Genomic DNA, 19,617 nt, shown 5'->3' on the forward strand with positions numbered 1-19,617 from the left:
CAAACAAATATACTTAAATTTTTCTAGACTTTAGTTTCTCACTCTAAAATGTTGATATAAAGGATCTGATTCTGAACAAATTTCACGAATTAACAAAATAATTCGTTTCTCTATTGAAGTGTGAATATCATTATTTTATTTTCTATTGAAATGCCAAATGTGTTCACTGTTTGTTTATCTATGATATCCAGGACCAGAATACTAAATACTAATATCTACATTCTGGATCTATAAAATCCAGAAAGTGCATTACTGGTTTATGGCGTGTTGTCATAAAAAACGTATGCTTTATTTGGTATATTTTCCTTTAGTGGCACAGCATTTATATATTTTTTTCGCATTTCCACTATCTTGTTTTCTATTTTCCAAGTTGATGACAAGAGAAAGATGATATTAAATGGCTTTTGTTTTATTTTCACATATCACAAGTTTTACACGTTAAAATTCAAGCACAAGTGCAAAATTACTTCCTGTACACATTAAATATACAAATATGAATATTTACAAGCTGAGATGCACTGTTTCCAACGCACCGAAACGAATCACAGATACAATTTGTTTCCAAACAAACTAGGCTCCTTATGTACATCTTTTTCTTTACATATGTACATCAAAGCTAAAGTTAGCATCACAAAAATAGGTCTGAGTCTGAAGCCTAATCAACATAAGCTGCCTTGCAACCATTACATTTTGAAAGACTTATTGCACGCAAAGTTGACACGTTCGAACACCAAGTGCAACACAAGAATCGACTAAGATGCCATAACAAGCGACTCGGAGTCTAAGATTATATATAGAGAGAGATTAGTGCCCTATGCGCCCATGGGACATAAAGAGGCTTAACATGAAGACAACACATATTGTGCAACCGTGGAACTCGTGCCCCAGTCGTTGACACACCTGAATACTTCATCACGACATCAAAATAAACACAGTAAAGTCAAATAAATAAAAAAGTAATTATCCCTGTCATGTAATTGTGCACCTAAAAGCGAATATACATAAGGCTCAGAGTCGCTCGTATGTCCATAACGTCGTAGACTTTACACTACAGATAAAAAGTGGAGATCAAATTTCCATCGTGCTTCGTACGTGAAACAATATTAGCATCTATTCAACATAGACAATAGACCGGCTACGCTGCACACCAGAAGCTTTCAAGAATAAAAGGGAAAAAGTGATCTATAAATGCAGAAATGCTTTATGCTGTCAGTGGAAAAAATCTCAATTATCACCCTTTTACTTTAATGACATGATGAAAGTGAAGTGAACAGGATAATACTCTTTCTGCTTCTGGGGGTCTAACACCACAGGCCATTACCAATGTTGAGCCCAGGCTTTACCGTTGACGCTATGCATAGATACATCAAGCAATATAGACCTGGTCCTAAGACTCTTACTAACTGCCATGGCACAGTTAGCCATGTTTCAACGTCTAAGAGGCAAGTCCACCTGACGCGATCAATGACGTCTACACGCAGATGGTGCAGGACAGTCACAGATGGCCTTCAGGTGGCCCAACCAGCTGGACCCTCCCTGGTGACGAGGAACCTCCCGTCGTGGTGCCTTATAAACGACTCAATCCTCACGTACAGCTATAATGCCACGAACAAGATATTATTCTTTAAGATAATTGACTCAGGTAGCCATGCAATAAAGACATTGATACAATGTTTCGATACATTTAAAGTGATAATGATGAATCTTCGTAAATGCGTTTTATTCATATTCGCGAACTTCGAAATGAAAGTAAATAAGAGAAGACACAACTGGATTGTACTAGAAAATTCACATTCATGACAAATGAACCTAAGAAACGCATGTAAACTTTGTGGAGCAAATTATTGACAGACTTTCAGAAGGACTATAAATAAGATAACAAAAATTAGTATAACTTAAGGGTTAAGACTAAACATACAACCTAAATGTAAACTAAAATGAATGACAGATGAGTTATTGACCAAAAAAGTTATGATTCATGGACTCTAATAAGCGTATTTTTATTATTTTTCCAAAGAGCTAAATTAACACCTAAAATTCTACCCTAACAATGTCTCTCACTTTCACTTCCGTCTACCTTATCATTAAAAATCCTACTCAGCTTTACAAAACACTAATTAATGCCGACAAGCTTAGTACACCGATGTTTACAGCATCGTTTGTGCAAGACTTAAGGCACGGATTCTAAAAGAGCTCTTGAGGAAAAGGTTCTGGTCCGTTTGCGTCGATAAAGGTCGGCATTGTGCCAGTTGCGGGAGGATCAAGACCACTTCAATGGCAGATACAAATTCCACAGTGCTATTTCAGAGTCCGTTCCAAAGGGGCTGGCGTAAATAACAGTGAAATATTGCCATAGGATGGAGTGACTGGAATAGATACCTACAAACTAACAAAGTGGATATAGACAACGCTCACTGGCTCAACTAACCCCTGTGTTATTATTACCATTAATATTATAATTCCTGTACGTAGCACACCCATAAGTTTCCACACTTAAAAGTACACCATGAGATAATTAGCGGATGACGAAAAGCTCGCTGATGCGCTGATGACTAAGCGCCGACTACTATGATTCTCGAAGATGACTCGAGTCGGCACTCGATGATTCTGGCTCAACTACGATGTATGACGACTCGCTACGGCGACGACAAGACGACACGGCGACGGGTGACTTCGAGACGACGCGCGTACACGACCCTGCCCCCCGATGGCGCTGCTGCTCTTGTCGTTTTTTGTTTTTGTTTTATTATTTCTCGCTACTAAGCTAATGTGAACTGCGACGACACTGATGATGAAGATGACGACGACGAGGAGGAGGACTGACGATGGCGACGAGGCTCCGGAGGCCAGCACGGCATATCACAGCACAGTGTTGGTTCTGAGAGTGCACGTCGGGGCCGCGGCCCTGGGGCGCTCGCGACTGGGGGTCAGCTCGCGGGGTCGCGGAGAGCAAGAGATACACACATGCATCGTGGTCATGGAGGCTGCTGGGGACTACACCTTCAACAAGAATCACGTCTTCCGTCGCCGCGAGCTCATGGAGCCGCGGCCCTCGAAGACGAGAAGACACTGACTAAACACTAGAAAATCGGATAAAACGACTACGTTTGTTCCCCGAGCTTCCCCCCCGTCGCGCGGGCGTCCCCAGCAGGAGGTGCGGCCAGCCCCATGGCGAGGCGCCCCAGGTCTCGGCCCCGCTGCATGGTAAGCGTAGCGACCTTAATAGGCCAAGTTCCACAAGGGCTGCGGGAGGTAGTGGTGGGCGGCCCCTGGCAGGAGGGAGGAGGTGTGCACGCCGCTACTGCTACTGGAGGAGGTCACGGAGGAGGATAACGGCGTGGAGGGCTCCTTCCAGCTGCCACCCAAGCTAAGCGTATCTGCAAAGAAGGAAAAAAACACATTAGTTTCACCGGAAAGGAAATGCAAGCGCGAATTTAATCTAAATAGCATACTTGCCCTTAATCTTGTATATCTCCTGCTTCCGCTTCACCAAATTTATGAGAATGCAATATGCAACAACACTGCAAACACAGAGAAATCACACCTCCAAAAATAATGTAATCCTCCCATACACTTTCCTTTCCTAAACAACAACAGCAGCGTAACGAAGGTCTCGAAGGGAAGGTGTGTGCGTGAGTGAGAACTTCCCGACGAGACGCCCTTGCTTTCCGCCCCCGCCCACCCGCCCACCGCCCGCCCGGACAGCCATGTGGGAAAAGTCTCACACCCAAGGCAAACTGCTCCGAGTCACCCGCATGTATTCAACGACCGCGTTTTTTCTTGGTATTTTTTGTACGGTGGACGACACGTTTTTTGCCAGTGAGGGAAAAGGTGTGGGAAGAAGAGAGAGATAAAGAAGGCAATGGAAATAAGGCAGAGAGAGAGAGAGAGAGAGAGAGAGAGAGAGAGAGAGAGAGAGAGAGAGAGAGAGAGAGAGAGAGAGAGAGAGAGAGAGAGAGAGAGAGAGAGAGAGAATTACCCAACACCTTCCCCCTGTCTCCCCTCCTGGGCACGCACCGGGTCGCCTGGTGTGTTTATACGGCTATAATGCAACGCCAGTCACAACTCCCGTGACCCTAATCTGAGGCATTTTCTCAACCTCGAGTCAATCCAAAACAAGGCCACAGACCCGGAGCAGGGAGGGAGGAGGGAGGGAAAGGAGGGAAGGAGGAAGAGAGGAGAAGAAGAAGAAGAAGAAGGAGAAGAAGAGAAGACAGAGAGAGAGAGAGAGAGAGAGAGAGAGAGAGAGAGAGAGAGAGAGAGAGAGAGAGAGAGAGAGAGAGAGAGAGAGAGAGAGAGAGAGCACAATCACCTCAACGATCAGCACTCCGACCACGAAGCACTTAAAGGGATCAAGAGTTACCTCAAGCGAAAACCAGTGCTCAGAAGAGTGCCGACAGTGCTCACTCATCATGTATAATAAGCAGACCTTTCCGCGAGGCTGACATATGGGGCCCGTCAGCTCCGTCGTGACCCTGCCGAGACGTGTTTAAAGAGTTCCCTTATAATCACCCTGCTTCGATTTCCATACTGATTTTTTTTTGTGTGTGTTTGTGCCTAGACGGTGGTCGCTATCGGGAAAGAGGACAAGGCTTGAAAGCATTGAAAAAGGGGTGGGGGACTAGAACAAAATGAAGATGATGAGGTGAAGGAAAGATGAGGATGATGAAACGACAAGGGAAAGTGGGAGAAGAAAGAAAAAGAAACAATCAGGAGTCGCTGCTGCTGACATAAGCGCCCACCAGCACCGCCACCAGCACGTCTCGCTAGCTGCTTGTCATCACCGTGCTGTTAACCTTCAGAGTCACTTTGAACTCGGCGCTGGTTAACTTCGGCTAGTCCTTGTTATCGTATGTGGGGGTTATTAACTAGCATGCGGGATGACCTACTTGTGTCAGGGGAAGGGGGATCCTGTTGCAAAGTTGCTCGCATTTGATGTGAATTAAGTGTATAAGCTGAGGGTTAAAAAATGATCGATGCAAAATAATGAATAGGTGAAAAACAGCTAAAGTTTATGTGTTGAATTTGCAACACAAACTCTGTCATGCTCTTTTATAGCTGTCAAGTTTTGTAATCAACTGCTCACTTCTTTTGCCTCGCCTCCCAATCCTTTGCAACGTTGCAAGAGCCATTCTGTAACCTCTCCCTTTTTTGTTGAAGCTGTCACGGCTACCCAATGTCTGGATGTTGACGTCACGGGGGAATACAGTTATCTGTTTGTTTTGTGCGGGGCCAAAGAGCCGTGCTGTGCTGGCACCGTGGCCCGTCTGGCTGGCACTCTGGCTTGTTTTTGCCCTGACTGTCTGCCCTGATTAACGTGGATAATTTGGGTTCAGCGATGCCTTTTCGCTTATCGGAGTGTTATCCTTCCTTTCTCCTGGATTAGTAGCCTCGTGGCTCTAAGTCCTTTTCAAAGCACGCTGACGAACCTTTACGACCCTTTGCTCGATCCATCCGAATCAATCGTAAACTTTGGAAAAAAAGGAAAGAATAGAACATCAACAAGCTTATATAAAAAAGTGACTCAGACAAGCAAGAAGACAAGCAAACGCGCGGAGACAATGCCCATATGCAATAAACTCGAGCGCGAGAGGTTAACTTGCCACAATGGTTTCACTGTTACAATAGCCTTCATAACGCACAATGGCGCGGCCTCTCCTGAAGGTGACGAGCACCCCCCCCCCTCCCCCGGATACTCAAACCATAACGACATCTTCCAAGAACATGCTTACAAGTACGCTCCATCACCATTATTTTCTGTTTCTCATGAGAACGATTTACAATTTCAACATGGGGGGGGGGGGGAGGAGAGGGACCGGGAGTTACGAGCAGGGAAGGCAAAAGCAACTACAAGCGCAAGTAAACGAACGAGACAGCCTTGAGGAGTGGTGGGCATGCAGGCACTGCTTCCCTTCCCTTCCCTTCCCTTCCCCCGCGCCAGCCCGCAGAAGGAGCGCGGCGCCAGGCTGTTGACGCCCGAGGCAAGGCAGACGAGTCCTAGTGGGAGGTCATCCAGACGCCTCCTCCGCCCTCAGCAGGCTAATGGGCAGGAGAGGGTAAGGGCGGAGGGGGAGGGAGGGGGGGAGGGGCAGTCAACGTATTCATCTTATTCGTTTTTCACTTCTTCGATTTTTTTTCACTACCAAGAAACCCCATTTACTTATTCGGATGGCAACACGAATTTCTAAAGGATCTTTTTCTTGCATTAAGACGGTTTTGCGTAAGTGCTGATATAATCAAGGGGTGACTTCTTGCCAGAGACTCCTGGGGGCTATTGTGTGTGAAGGAGAGCCACCTCTCTCTCTCTCTCTCTCTCTCTCTCTCTCTCTCTCTCTCTCTCTCTCTCTCTCTCTCTCTCTCTCTCTCTCTCTCTCTCTCTCTCTCTCTCCAAACAGATAATCATTTACTTGGTAATCATCATAATATTAATAATGAACTTCTAGGTCTTGACACTATTGCCATATCCGTCACGTAAATGAGCAAACTTCAACTGATTCGTGGACATAGTTCATGTTAATTATCTTCCAAGAAGCCGGGCATCCGCGGTTTCGGACACATCCGGCGGCTCCCTATCCCAGCGCCTCGCTTAGAACTGTGCACTTGATGATACGAAACCGGAGGTGACGAACAGCAGGAGCATCCTTTGCCACGCCTGCTGGAATTGTGACGTCAGAGATATTGTTCTGCAAGGTAACATCGTAGAAGAACAATCCGGTAGGAAAAGATGTCGACATCCTCATCTGCATTCTGGATATGCTCCATGACGTCAGTGCATGACTGTGAAGCGCGATAACCCATGCTTTCACAAATCCCGCCTGACCCTCTGATGAGAGAACAAGCGGGGAACCCAAGATGCACCAGCCATGACGTCAGCGCCAGATAGTGACGTCAGCGCAACGTCACAACCTGCAGGCCCGTCCACAAAAACGTTGTGGCTTGAGCATGGTGAGGCCATCACGTTCGCACAGGCGTCTGATGACTCCATATCCATTTTCTCGTTATATTGCTATTCAGGCGACAGCTGTCCGGTTGCCGACACAAAGGCTGCCGGATATCAAGTGGAACATCCGTCACGAGCGCCGAAGAGCTAAAGTTAACGTCGGTTTTCCCCCAAATAATCGAGAAATATCGCCTTCACTCGTCTCTTTCCGGCCGAACAGCAGCGTGGCCTCTAATGGCGCGCAGGGAAAGCCTTAAACTTCCTCCTCCATCTCCGTGAATCTACAGCCGCGGAGTAAAAACCCGTCGGCCGTAACTTCGGCAAGATCCATGTCCTCGCCCCTCGCTGCATCCGGCTGGCGCGGTGCTCCATCCACGCCACCCAACGCCTCGTCTGCGTCTCCGTACCACGTCTGCGCTACTAATCATACCGAGAATTTTGGCAGCAGGCTGACAGATATACCCCATAATAAGTAGAGAAATATATTATATATATATATATATATATATATATATATATATATATATAAATGTGTGTGTGTGTGTGTGTGTGTGTGTGTGTGTGTGTGTGTGTGTGTGTGTGTGTGTGTGTGTGTGTGTGTGTGTGTGTCTGTGTGTAATCAAGCAATACAGGTTTTAACGTGGTGTGTAATGTATGCATTGCCTGAGAACGCACAGCCATCCTAGTCACTCGAGCAGATTCCCCGAACGTTTCAGCTGTTGCAGCGCCAGTGTACCATTCCCTGAAATAATCTAAAAGACGGGAAAAAGATGAAGGGAAATTTGAAAGCAACTTCAGACGCAAAACTCGCCTGCCTCAGTATCCCTGCAGACGTCCTTTACGGAATTCATTACATTATTCATCCAATCCCCGAGTTTCCTTACCGTCGCTCAGGCTCGTAAAGGTCAGTAAGGTCGACAGAAAACGGGTTCGCTGGGGAAATTTCGCCTCCGCCGCCAGAACCGCGGAAACTACAATAACACATTTCAGAGACTCAAAGATTCCGTCGCGGGGGCGAAGTGGAGGCAACTTCTGCACGAGAGATTGCACATGTCTCGCGTACTTTATATATACACGTTCCCCCAAGCAACCCCAAGACTCGCCGGCAAACTGACAAAGTCTCCCGAAGTTCTTGCGATATCTTTTGTGACGTCGACATGATGCGGGACACGAGATTCGTATCTTTAATAAGTTTAATGCACACGTCTGTAAGGGGGATGCTGCTAGTCTAGCGACTTTCAAAAGTCCCCCCCCGCACTCGTACGAAATTGCTGCTTGTACGAAAAGTAAAATCCACGTCTACACATCAGTGCATGCACGCACAAAAACGCACACACTCGACGTCCTTGAACGACCCATCGAAGGTGGACGACCCTCACCTACACGTCTGGCCACGACATACAACAATCACTCCATGAGTAGTCACAGGCTCTGCAACACACGGCCCCCAAAAAAGGAAAAATAAATCTGTAAATCTATAATGTTCGTCGTTTTTTCCGTTTTCAATTACCTCGTCGAGGGGAGACACCGAAAATAAAATCAAGCCCGGTTTTCATTCAGCTTTCGAGTAATTTGCAGATATTTCAATTCGAATGGCATCTTTCCCGCCTTCTTTGTATATGTGCTCTACACGGAAAAATCAATGCTGGAGAACCTTTGTGCGGATGATGTGAATGAGCGAGTAGTGAAAGTGGGGGCGGCCGGGGAGAGGGGCTGCTGGAGGGCGAGGGGCCGAACGTGTGGGTAGAGTGGGAAGAAGGGAGGGAGTAAAAGTAGGAGGTATGGAAACAGAGAGCGAAGGGGAGAGTCATTACTGAGCTGAAAACTGCAAATGTTCCTGGAAGAGTCTAAAGCCTAATTGAAGAGGCTCGCTTATTAAGCACACTGTAACGTTCTATTCTTCGAGGAAACGTTGAATTAATCCATACACTTTACTGCCTCATTTCTTACAGATATAATACCACATGAATCCACTATAACTACTAAGCACAGGAGATTATTACGAGTACAATGATAGGGTCTCCTGTACACCACGGAGGATAAACAGCTACCTTTACCACAAACACCGTACCTCGCTGCGTCAACACCCGCCCAATAAGCCGAGCCTAGGATTAAGCGGCAGTTCTTAGGGACCATTAATAAATCCCAACAGGCGTCCCGGTTATATGGACGTCAGAGCCCGCCGTCGTTACCAGAAGCTTCTTGCATTAAATATCTTGTTTGGTGGCCTTTCGTTGGATGTATGAACTCTACTGTGGAAAGTCGGCTTTTCATGGGAATCTATTTCTCGGAGGCAATTATACCCCGAGCACACAGTACTTACGAAATAAATCGTCAAACATACTTCTAACAAGCATCTGCGCAGGGATGGTAAGTGCACTCGGCCCCGTCAGTAAACAGCCTGAAGAGAGATTACCTTCTGTAGGGACCGCTGCCACCGCCAACCCTCGGCCCGCTTGTACACTGGGGGCAAATACCCTCCAGCTGTGGTAGGTCTGCCCTTGTCTCGCCTTCGGATATTAAACAACGTGATTACTTTTCATTAATAACTAATATCTTTCGGGTGAAGAGCACGACAAAGAGGTCGAAATGGAAGCATCTGTTGCACTGTACAAACTTAGAACAAATTCCAAACCAAAGAAGCCCGAACACGTGTAGTCTATAGCACGAGCACACACGCATCCGATCTTGGAACCCGAGGAAAGAACGGGAGACAGAGCCAGATAACAGTACCATTACAACAGCAGCTGCACTGGCTATACTCCAGCACTAGACCCGCTCCATACATCACTCGGGCTTGATGCCGTCGTGCTGTCTTGGGAAAGCGTTGCTGTTTGTCAGAGCATAAGTGGGCTGTGCCTTAGGCCTACCCCTGCCTCGGTAACGGAAAGAGATGGTAGTGTTCTATACAGCTGAAGTCAGGGATTCTTTAGGGAGAAGAACCCCCTAGGACAGCTAGTGTGTGTGTGTGTGTGTGTGTGTGTGTGTGTGTGTGTGTGTGTGTGTGTGTGTGTGTGTGTGTGTGTGTGTGTGTGTGTGTGTGTGTGTGTGTGTGCGCGTGTGTGTGTGTTTAGGAGCATTGTTGAGCACATGATCATATTTCCCCTTTGATAGCGATATCCAAACACACATTCAAACATACAAATCTTTCGTGAGTGAACAGGGACTCAATCAATACATGTTTACGCCCCACACGAGCCGCCCCAGGGAACAAAAGTCACGCCGGAGAATCCACTGAAACGTGAATAACTTGTGAGAGTGGTGAAGGGGGAGGAGGGGAGGGAAGGAATGGGGTGGGGCAGGGAAAGAAGGGGGAAAGGAAGGAGGGAGGGATGAAGAGAGAGGAGGATAGAGGGAAGGAGGGAGGGTGGGGTAGGGAAGAGGGAGAGAGAGAGAGAGAGAGAGAGAGAGAGAGAGAGAGAGAGAGAGAGAGAGAGAGAGAGAGAGAGAGAGAGAGAGAGAGAGAGAGAGAGAGAGAGAGAGAGAGAGAGAGAGAGAGATGGGAGAGAAGAGAATAACGATTTTCTTACCTCGACCCATGCGATTGCCATCTTCTGTCAAAAGGCTGATTTGATTACTTGTCTTAATATGAGTACGATCTTTCCCTTCTCTTTACAAACGTGTTTAATCAAATTCATAAAAAGAAAAATCTTTATTCTTAATATTCCACCACGCACGCTTCAATAAACCGTCTAAAATCTGTTTTGAAAATTACATTAATTCATGCACATTTCCCTCAGCCGCGACCAAAAAAAAAAGTAAAAATATCTTCCCCGCTTCTTAACGGACGAAACGAAACAATCTGGACGCGAACCAAAACGAGTGGTTCTGCGAGCGCCGCCGGTCTCTACACGCCGCCCCCTCCCCCTCTCTCCCCCCCCCCTTTCCCAGCTGATACAAAAGCCTTCAAAGTCAGTCTATAATGGCAGTTTGGGGAAGGTTCATTTTCGTTCTCTTGTGTCTATTATTCAGAGGATTTCGAGACTGAAAGAAAGATGTATTTGTTTCCACCTCCCTGTACCTACCGCTAAAACCAGAGTATATGTATTTATGTATGTGTGTGTGTGTGTGTGTGTGTGTGTGTGTGTGTGTGTGTGTGTGTGTGTGTGTGTGTGTGTGTGTGTGTGTGTGTGTGTGTTTCATAAATGTACGACGAACTGCAAGTCTAACAGCGTGGGGAAATAATCTATGCATGGAAAAAGAAAAAGCTTTTGGACAGTCACCGGGGTCGTAAATAAGCGAGCACCCATGCACGCAACAGGCCCCATGATGCATGAGGCTCGGCATAAAACAGGAAACGGTTATCGTGTGTCGGGGATCATTTGGGATACGGTTATCCAATTCGAGCAACTCCTGAGGGACGGCCAGCACGTGTTCGCCCAAAGAATAATAAATATCCAAGTATACATGTATAACTTCCCGTACAGAGAAAGCCGGCGACGCGCTCGGGGGGAAACATGTAATAATATCAATATGATTAACCTCCCGCGCACGCAACCAACGCACGACCTCCTGTTCGTCAAGCAATTAGCGGAATCCCACTTCCTCGTGACTGCGCCGGCCCCTAGTCACACCCGCGACCCAAGGACCATCATTCACTCGGGGGAGGCGCCCCCAGGGGACACGCGCTCTGGCTGGCGGTGGCGAAGAGGCAGGCGGTGGGGAGGGAGGAGGAGGGGGGAGGGAAGAGGAGGGCAGGTTCCTCTGACAGGCCGTCCGTAATGGAACCACCAATTATAACGCGGAGACATGCTTTAAGCCTATGAATATGATCTTGTGAATGAATGTTTCCCTTAATGAAATGAATGAAAGCAGACGTATCAGTAACGATACTATTACTCCGAAACATACAAAGAAACATCACAACCTTAACACAATAACGGACAAAATCGCTCCAGTTCTCTCGCCATTCTTCCACTCCTCCTCCCCCTCCCCCTCCCCCCTGCCGCCCTCTCCGCTCCGCCCTATGATTACTCAGGCACCGGCTGAGAGCGAGCCAATCGTGGCATTAGCGACATCGAATCACAACATGCCGGCTGGGAGATCAGGGCGCCGCCACGAGTTGGGTTCCCGTGCCGTGTGTAGGCTTACCTCGGCGTGCGGGGAAAGGGCGAGGGGAAGAAGAGAGGAAGGGAGGGCGGGGAGGGGAGGGGGCAGGGTGATGGGGAGAGAAGGCAGAGGGTGAACAGCGTTGCCACTTTTTATGTAGACTTGTAAGTACAAGCTTGGGGTCTCTCTCTTTACAGTCTTCTATAAAAATGAACGACTCAAAAAGGGTCTTGAGCCTGGTACTCAGTGCTGCACGCTGAGTGCCAAAAGTAGCGCATGAAATCCACTAGGAAGTATCTAAGAGTGTCATGAGCTCGCTATAATTCGATGAAAGAGGAAAGTGAGCCAGCGAGAGCGCAAGAGAAGAGGAGGAGAGGAGACGGAAGAAAAAAAAAGAAAACAGACGAAAAGAAGTGAGATAAAGGGAAAGGAAGGGAAGGGAAGAGAAGAGAAACAGAGGAGAAAACAGACAGCGAAAGAGCAGGTCGTGCCTTCAACCGCGTCCCGTGCCTCGTAAATGGAAGGAGGCCACGACCTTAGAGTGGCAGCCGCCGCCCCTGACCTCTCTTCCTGACGCAGCGGCGGTGTGGAGGGGCCTTTACACCCTTACCTCGATTCGCCGTCGCTCACTCTCCTCTCTCTGGAACACCCTTTTAAACACTCCCTATTTCCACCTATTTCCAACTCTCCCGACGCAATTGCTCTTTAATTTAGCCGTCTGCTTCCTATAATGTAAGTAGTTTAGTATATAAATAAACATAGGGGGGGGGGGTAAAGTGAACCGAAGTTTTTTTTGTTATAATATATTCATAAAAGTAACCCTAGTAAACGGACCCAGAGCGTGGGAATAGCGACAGGCGGAATTTTGGGAGAGGACGGAAGAGGGAGAGAGGGGGCAGAGGACAGAGAGAGAGAGAGAGAGAGAGAGAGAGAGAGAGCACATGGAGCGAAGGAAGAGGAGATGGGTCCTGAGGGAAGCGTGGGGGGGGGAGAGGGAAGGATGAGGACAGGGGAGAAGGGAGAGAAGAGGAGGTGAGGGGAAGAGGCCGTGAAGGGGAGAGGGGGGAGAGGGGCACAAGTATGATTAAATGGAACGGCGCCTCGGAGGGTGGGGGTATATTTTCGCCGATTCCGAGTGTGGCATTGTGAAGATTAATGCCTCTTATATCGCCCCGACGCGGCGAACAGGGAGAGAATGAAGCGAGGGGGGGGGAGACTTACGGCCTAGTTCATACTAACGCGCTGATAAACTCTGTTAAGTTCTCACACAACAGAAGGAATTAATTTCACTGTGTGGAGGGGAGGAGCGTGCTTGTATGTATATATATACTTATACATAGATGCATGTTTGCATATACATATATACATATATGCACGCCATTTGCTCGCAAACACAATCTGTTTACGAAGCGCCTGCGTCTGTTCCTGCGGAAAATATGTTTAACGAGGCCGTGTCAATGGGAGAGAATGGTCACAATCGGCCCTAGGCCCCGCGGCCCTTCTAGCGCCTGTAGGTGGGAGTCCCTTATTGTTACCATCGGGAGCCTGGGGGTAGTAGGGAGGCCACGGGGACAGGGGAGCGGTTCCCCACGAGGGAAGGAAGGTCGGATGGGAAGGAGGGGGGGGGGTTAAGGGAGGGGTGACGACGCAAGTTTTCCCATCAACCCACCGACAAACTTTTCAGGTAGTCTATTTAACTTCTTTTATTGTCGGCGTCCCAGTACTTTTTATATGTATGTATTCTAAACACGGCCGTACCTCCACTCTCCCCCCGCCCCCCCAACCGCTCGTACGGTACGACAGCCTCCCTACCTCTACCCCCTGACCCCTCCCCGCAGTCCTCACGCACAGCACGCATTCGTTATTCTCCAAAAAATAATCGCACCGAGCACATCGCGTCCCGTAAAGAAAAAGAAAAAATCCTTTCAAAATCTGTGTGCGTTAGTAGTAAGCATCAGACGGTTGCATGATGTTATGAATCATTCCGAGCTCAGTAATCCATGCGGTTTAGTGCAACGATGCAACGGTCCCCCCTTCCGTCATCCCGCCCGCGCCAAGTTTCATGATTCATAAAAGATGAAAGGAACGAATAAAATATGAGCATAAAGAACAAACCGGCGCTTCGTTCGGGAGACAAATGACCGTGTGAGCGCCCGCTTCATTGTTGCCAACGTAAATGGCTCGCCGTAGTTGCCCGCCTTTTTCCTCCTTTGGGAGAATCAGATAGAAAAAAAAAGAATGAACAACATATCGGTGGGGAAATCCCTTATGAATCCAACTAATCAATCAACCGTAATAGGACCGCGATCATACACACCGACCCCTCCGCTGATCAGGCACGAAAGCAAATAAATAGGTCGTTCTGCCCCTCTCCCCTGTTCCCCCTTCCCCTCGCACATCCCTGCCACAGCCTCGCCCTCTGCAGTTCAATCGTTACCGGGTCAATTGTTGATATGTATCTCACGGCTCTTAACCGGCGTGCCACGCGTGCTATGGCACCTCTCCATCTCCCTTTTCCGCCGGCCGGCCATACCTCGCTCCCATCGCCTCACTGAAAATAGTCTCCGGCAAAATTAACCGTTTATTTAGTTTCGAGTGACAATGAAAGACATTTATCGAGCTTATACATGAATATTCTCGAGATCATCTAAGAAACCAGGTCCGTTATTTCAATCAACGATTACCGATGTTTATAATTGGTTGTAGTCACCTAGCAGACGGGCGTTGTGCGGACGGCGCTGGCTGCAAACATGTGGCGATCGACCGCAAGTCCAGCACGCTGCTTGCCAAGCTGTTCACCGACCACACAGCACCACTCGCTCGACGCACCAGCACCTCGTCAAAATACTTTTTAAAATCCACGCCGCGAGGACCAAATGCTACAGCCTTATGGGGATAGAGGATAGGAGGGGGGGAGGCCGGGATCTACCCTGCGTTCTTCACACGGCGGCATCACCAATATCTAATCTGGGCTCGGCGAGGCAGCGCGGTCCTCCTGGATACATTTCAAGCTCCATAAACCACTCGGAACAGCCCATAAAGCAACATGAGTTTGAGATGCTTGCCTGGGGAGGGGAGGGGGAGGAGAGAAAGGTGGTGGGTGGGGAGGGCACGGCATTTCTTGTCCCCCCCTCCCTTCCTTTCCTCCCTCATCCTCCCGTTCATAAAGCTTGACAAACTGGACTTAGGCAACTGGGGAGAGACAACTTCCACACCCACAATCACATCCTTCACCCGCGCCAGGCCAGGGGGGGGGGGTCCGGTAGGAGGGGAGAGGGAGGCAAGGGCTGGGACGGAGGGAGGTGGGGGTTACACATACATACTGTCGTTTATGAATCAACCGCAGGACTCGCCCACGTCAACAGAAAACGTTACTCATCAACAGCAATAATTCTTTTGTGGTGTGCGTTCCCGACCGTGCTAATGATGGATGACGTTTTCACTTTCAATGCTGCTGTCACAACATTTTTTTCATACTTAATACTCTTGGCGCGGCGCATAATGAGATGGCCCTCCGTTAAAGACTAAGGTTCCTCCTTTTTGGAAAACAAAACAAAAAACAACATTAATTCTTTAATCATCGGAACATAAAAGAAGATGGCGTGTTAATCACGATTGACTGCGCAAGAAAGGCGGGGTCATGAACACGCAAGTCATGACAATAAACACTTGGAAGTAAATGATCCCTTACTTATCTGCACTGAATTCTGCATAGCTTTGGCCTAAAAAAAAACAGAAATAGCTATCGCTCTGAATGAAATCACAATCAATACCTACAATATAAAGACACTACATACAACACACTTACAATTTCGCCAGCACCTCAAGCCACCCCTCCCCCACCCTCTCCCTAGCCTCCGGTCGTCATGCTCATTATCCTTAAACTTTTCGACCACGCCCAAGGCCTAAAATAAAATCAGAAGAGAAAAAAATATGGATTGCGGCCGTGGATACATGGTCCCGCCCCCACCCACGGCGACACTGAGGAATTGTTGGCTCGGTTATGCCTCAAGCTTCCTTGGTGAGAACGAGGCCAAATAGCTTTATTCCGCTATATTCTGATGAAGCCAGGTCGGTAGTGTGCGTACTACTTACTACTTCTACTGCTCATGGATTCAACAAAAAACTGACAACATAAAAAGGCCTTCCAGTTTTGAGAGTTGTGCAGGGAAAATAGTCAGAAAAACATAGTTGGGAACTCGACTGGGACGGCTGCCAAGTGACCAATTTTCTACCTCTCTTTCTTAACTTGCACTGTGCTTTACGTCTGGACAGAATATATACCAGGCACTAAACTACTTCTGCGTAATAACATTTGAAGTATAAAGGTTCTGAGAAAGAATAATGATCAAATGATAAAATCCTTCATCTGATATGTCTTCACCAAATGTTTTTCTTTACCTTGCCAACTCGCATGAACGCCTGACAGGTGGTGGAGTCACTTTGTTTCTTTGATTTTCATTTTCTTTCGTCAACATAGAACCTGACACATTCCCCCCGATTAAACAAATAAAAAATAATGTTTTACTTCTACGTCGCCAATGAAAATAGTATTAGGCTACAACAGGATGATAAACGGCGAATTTTGAATGTCAACAGCATTTGATGTACATATCTAATATTCACAAGACAAGATTTTTTTCTTAACGAACACTTTCTATTTCCTATTTTTGAAAGATACTTTAAACGTTGGCGGTTATTTTTTTTTCTTGATCACATAACGAACACTAGTCCAGATATTGGTAAGTAATGTAACACAGCCAGTTTCGCCAATAATGCAACTCTGAATGAAAACGTGCAAACGAACGAAAAAGTACGGTAAAAGGCTAAATAATTTGCATGCGTACTATCCATGCATGCACACCTGTTGAAGCTATGGAAGGCTGATTTCCCTTGTGCATTATGTGAGTTCAAAGTTCCTTTTTCATTTTGAACACTTTCATGTCAAAATTTTTAAACATTGTCGCTACTAAGACATGTAAAATATTCCAGGGGAACTTTAATAAAGAATGCCAAATATGTGGAATATACATACTAAAGTGCTAATTATAAACTGAAACACTACACACACTTATAACATGCAAATGGCCACTTGACATACATTAATTAACTTTTTTTTTAATTTCACACTCATAAATATTTTCATTTCAAGATTTTATCGAAGAACACATGAACATTTAAATTAACTTTCTCAATTTTACTGCACTGAACACTAATTTATCACACTTTGAACGAAAGATGAAATAATTGACTTAGCGTATTTTCTGTGGGGATGTAGTGAAACGTGGCGCGAAAACACCGTAGACTTTAATCCTTACCTGCCACAAAATCGTCTGTGAGGTCGACGGGCGTGCAGAATCCTGAGTCGACGAGGCCGCGGGTACGATCAGACGCCCACTCGCCGCCCGCAGTCTCGGCGCCCACGGAACAGCCGGAGTCCCTGGAGAGACCCACGGTATGAAGGAGCGAGGACGTGGAGACAGCGGGGGCCTGCTGCAATGTTTGTTGCTGCTGCTGTTGCTGTTGTTGCTGCTGCTGGACGGGCTGGAGGGAGCGAGGGGTGAGAGCGTGAGCCCTCGCCAAGTCCAAGGAGGTGGTGAGGGAGGCGCCCATGCCCATGTGCTGGTGAGCCATGGGAGGGGCGGGCGCCGCGGCAAGAGCACCCATAGAGGTAGATAATGCTCGTGGGCGTGGGTGGACATGTACAGCACCGCCTGTCACCCTGGCTGGCCGCCCACTTCCTAAGTAATCCGGGAGATTGACACTGCTGGCGACAGACAAACCACGACGGGTTCGAGCCGCTCGCAACTTGGGTGAGCCGCCTGCAGTCCCACGTGTGGGCGTGCGGGCAAGGAGTGAGGGCGGCAGACCCGGAGCCACAAACTCTGCCTGAGGAGGAGCCATGGCAGCTGCTCGAGGGTTGCAGCAAGGCCCTAAGCACCGTCCACCACTTCCCCACACCAGTTGTTGCTGCTGTTGCTGCTGCTGAAGCAACGCTGCACTACTTCTGCTGGTAGTGTTGGTCATGGTGCTGGCGCTGCTGCTAACGCCCATCATACTAGCATCGCGGACATTCTGTACACTTCTTGCACTTTGGCTCTGCACACTTCCTATATTTTGGTTCTGCACACTTCTTGCACTCTGGCTCTGTACACTTCTTGAAGCACTTTGGCTATGCACACTTTGTACGTTTCTAACACTCTGTGCATTGACTGATTTGACACTAGAAGAATTACAGTTGGGATTTCCACACATGCACCAGGTTCGCTGCTGTGTGCTGCGGGACGCCCTCGCCCCGGCCACTTGCTGGTGCTGCTGTGGGTTGGGCAGCTGCAAGGGGGCCAGAGGGCGGGCTGCCCCTGACGTGGCCACCATGGCAGTGGGCGAAGGAGTCACGACGGCTCTGGACCTAGCCCGTACAGCTGATACATATCCAGGGTGTATCATAAGAATAGGCTCCGAGCCCTTCGGCGGATAGATGTGTGCGGGAAGGTCATACTCCACGGAGGTTTCCACTTGTAACGGTGAAAAATAATCCTTCTGGGGGTCAATAAGCGGCTTTCGTGAGGGCGAAGCATGTGGGGTCATGCTAGGATACGACCCACGACATACACTCGACACCATCTTGCCTCTCGCCACCACTACCAACACTTCATATAACACCACAGACACCACATGGGAGATCACTCAGCGATTCAAGAAACGTGCTCCCGCTCTGACGTGCTAACCCTGACTGATCCCAGCAGATGGCCCGCTACAGAAGATGGGTGCGTGCTCACTAAACCTCACGATCTCCGCGCACCTTCTCTTTTTATTGATTACTTGATATTGTGTTTTATTCACTCTTTGAGTTTTATTATCGAATATTACGACGAACAAATATATCCGAAAGTTCAGAACGTTGCAAAAGATTTTACATATTTTTCAGAGTTCGTGAGATTCAGCATCAGTCTGTGACAAAGGAAGCGTAGCAGCTGGGACTGGCTGGGCATGCGGGCGGTCATTGGGGCATAAAGATCACAAAGAAATCACCAGCCACCCTCCCACAAAGAAAATATCCTTAGTTTGGAACCCGACACGTCGGTGCATTCCGCCGGGGATGGTGTGGATTTGCCCTTTGCTGTTTGAACACTTCTTAGAATATATTCCGGTACATTGAGCGAAAGCCCTTCTAAAGAGCGGCCTCCTGCTCTCTAATCCGCCTAACGGCTTTATATTTATGTTGTAATACATTGACGGTCATGACTGCCGCGAGCGATTGATTAGCGTTGCCGATGCACACGACCGAGGTAAATTAAAGGAAATTCCATTCAAAGTTCTACAACTCTTGTAATATAAACATGTTGGTACTCGATCTCGCACTTCCGGAGGGTCCAAGAGATGTCTCGACCGTCCGTCTCCCTCCTCTTTAGGCCCGTGGACGGCTTCAGTAATCAGCCAGTAAGCCAGGAAGAGGAAACGGCGGACAGTACTTAGTTCACCCGCAGGTTAAAGTAATTACATTGAATGTACAAAGGGGGGATAATGTAGCGATTCCTGTCGGGCTGTAGGCGGTCTGATGTGAAAGTATCTGCCAGGCCACGTGGTCGAAGAATACGATTCTTTTTCATGTATATTTAACTTTCAAA

At 47.8% G+C, this 19,617-nt stretch overlaps 1 protein-coding gene across 1 annotated transcript; it reads right to left on the reverse strand.

Annotated features, from left to right (window-relative positions):
• Positions 1-393: 393 nt before the first annotated feature.
• LOC119577167 (centrosomal and chromosomal factor-like) lies at positions 394-18,725 on the reverse strand. The gene is made up of 2 exons (XM_037924880.1): positions 17,308-18,725; positions 394-3,377 (listed from the first exon to the last, which is right to left on the reverse strand). Exons 1-2 carry the CDS (start codon positions 18,611-18,613, stop codon positions 3,220-3,222), a joined length of 1,464 nt encoding a protein of 487 aa, XP_037780808.1. The 5' UTR covers positions 18,614-18,725; the 3' UTR covers positions 394-3,219.
• Positions 18,726-19,617: the final 892 nt, after the last annotated feature.

The sequence above is a fragment of the Penaeus monodon genome, chromosome 9 (genome assembly GCF_015228065.2).
Source record: "Penaeus monodon isolate SGIC_2016 chromosome 9, NSTDA_Pmon_1, whole genome shotgun sequence".
Taxonomy (NCBI): domain Eukaryota; kingdom Metazoa; phylum Arthropoda; class Malacostraca; order Decapoda; family Penaeidae; genus Penaeus; species Penaeus monodon.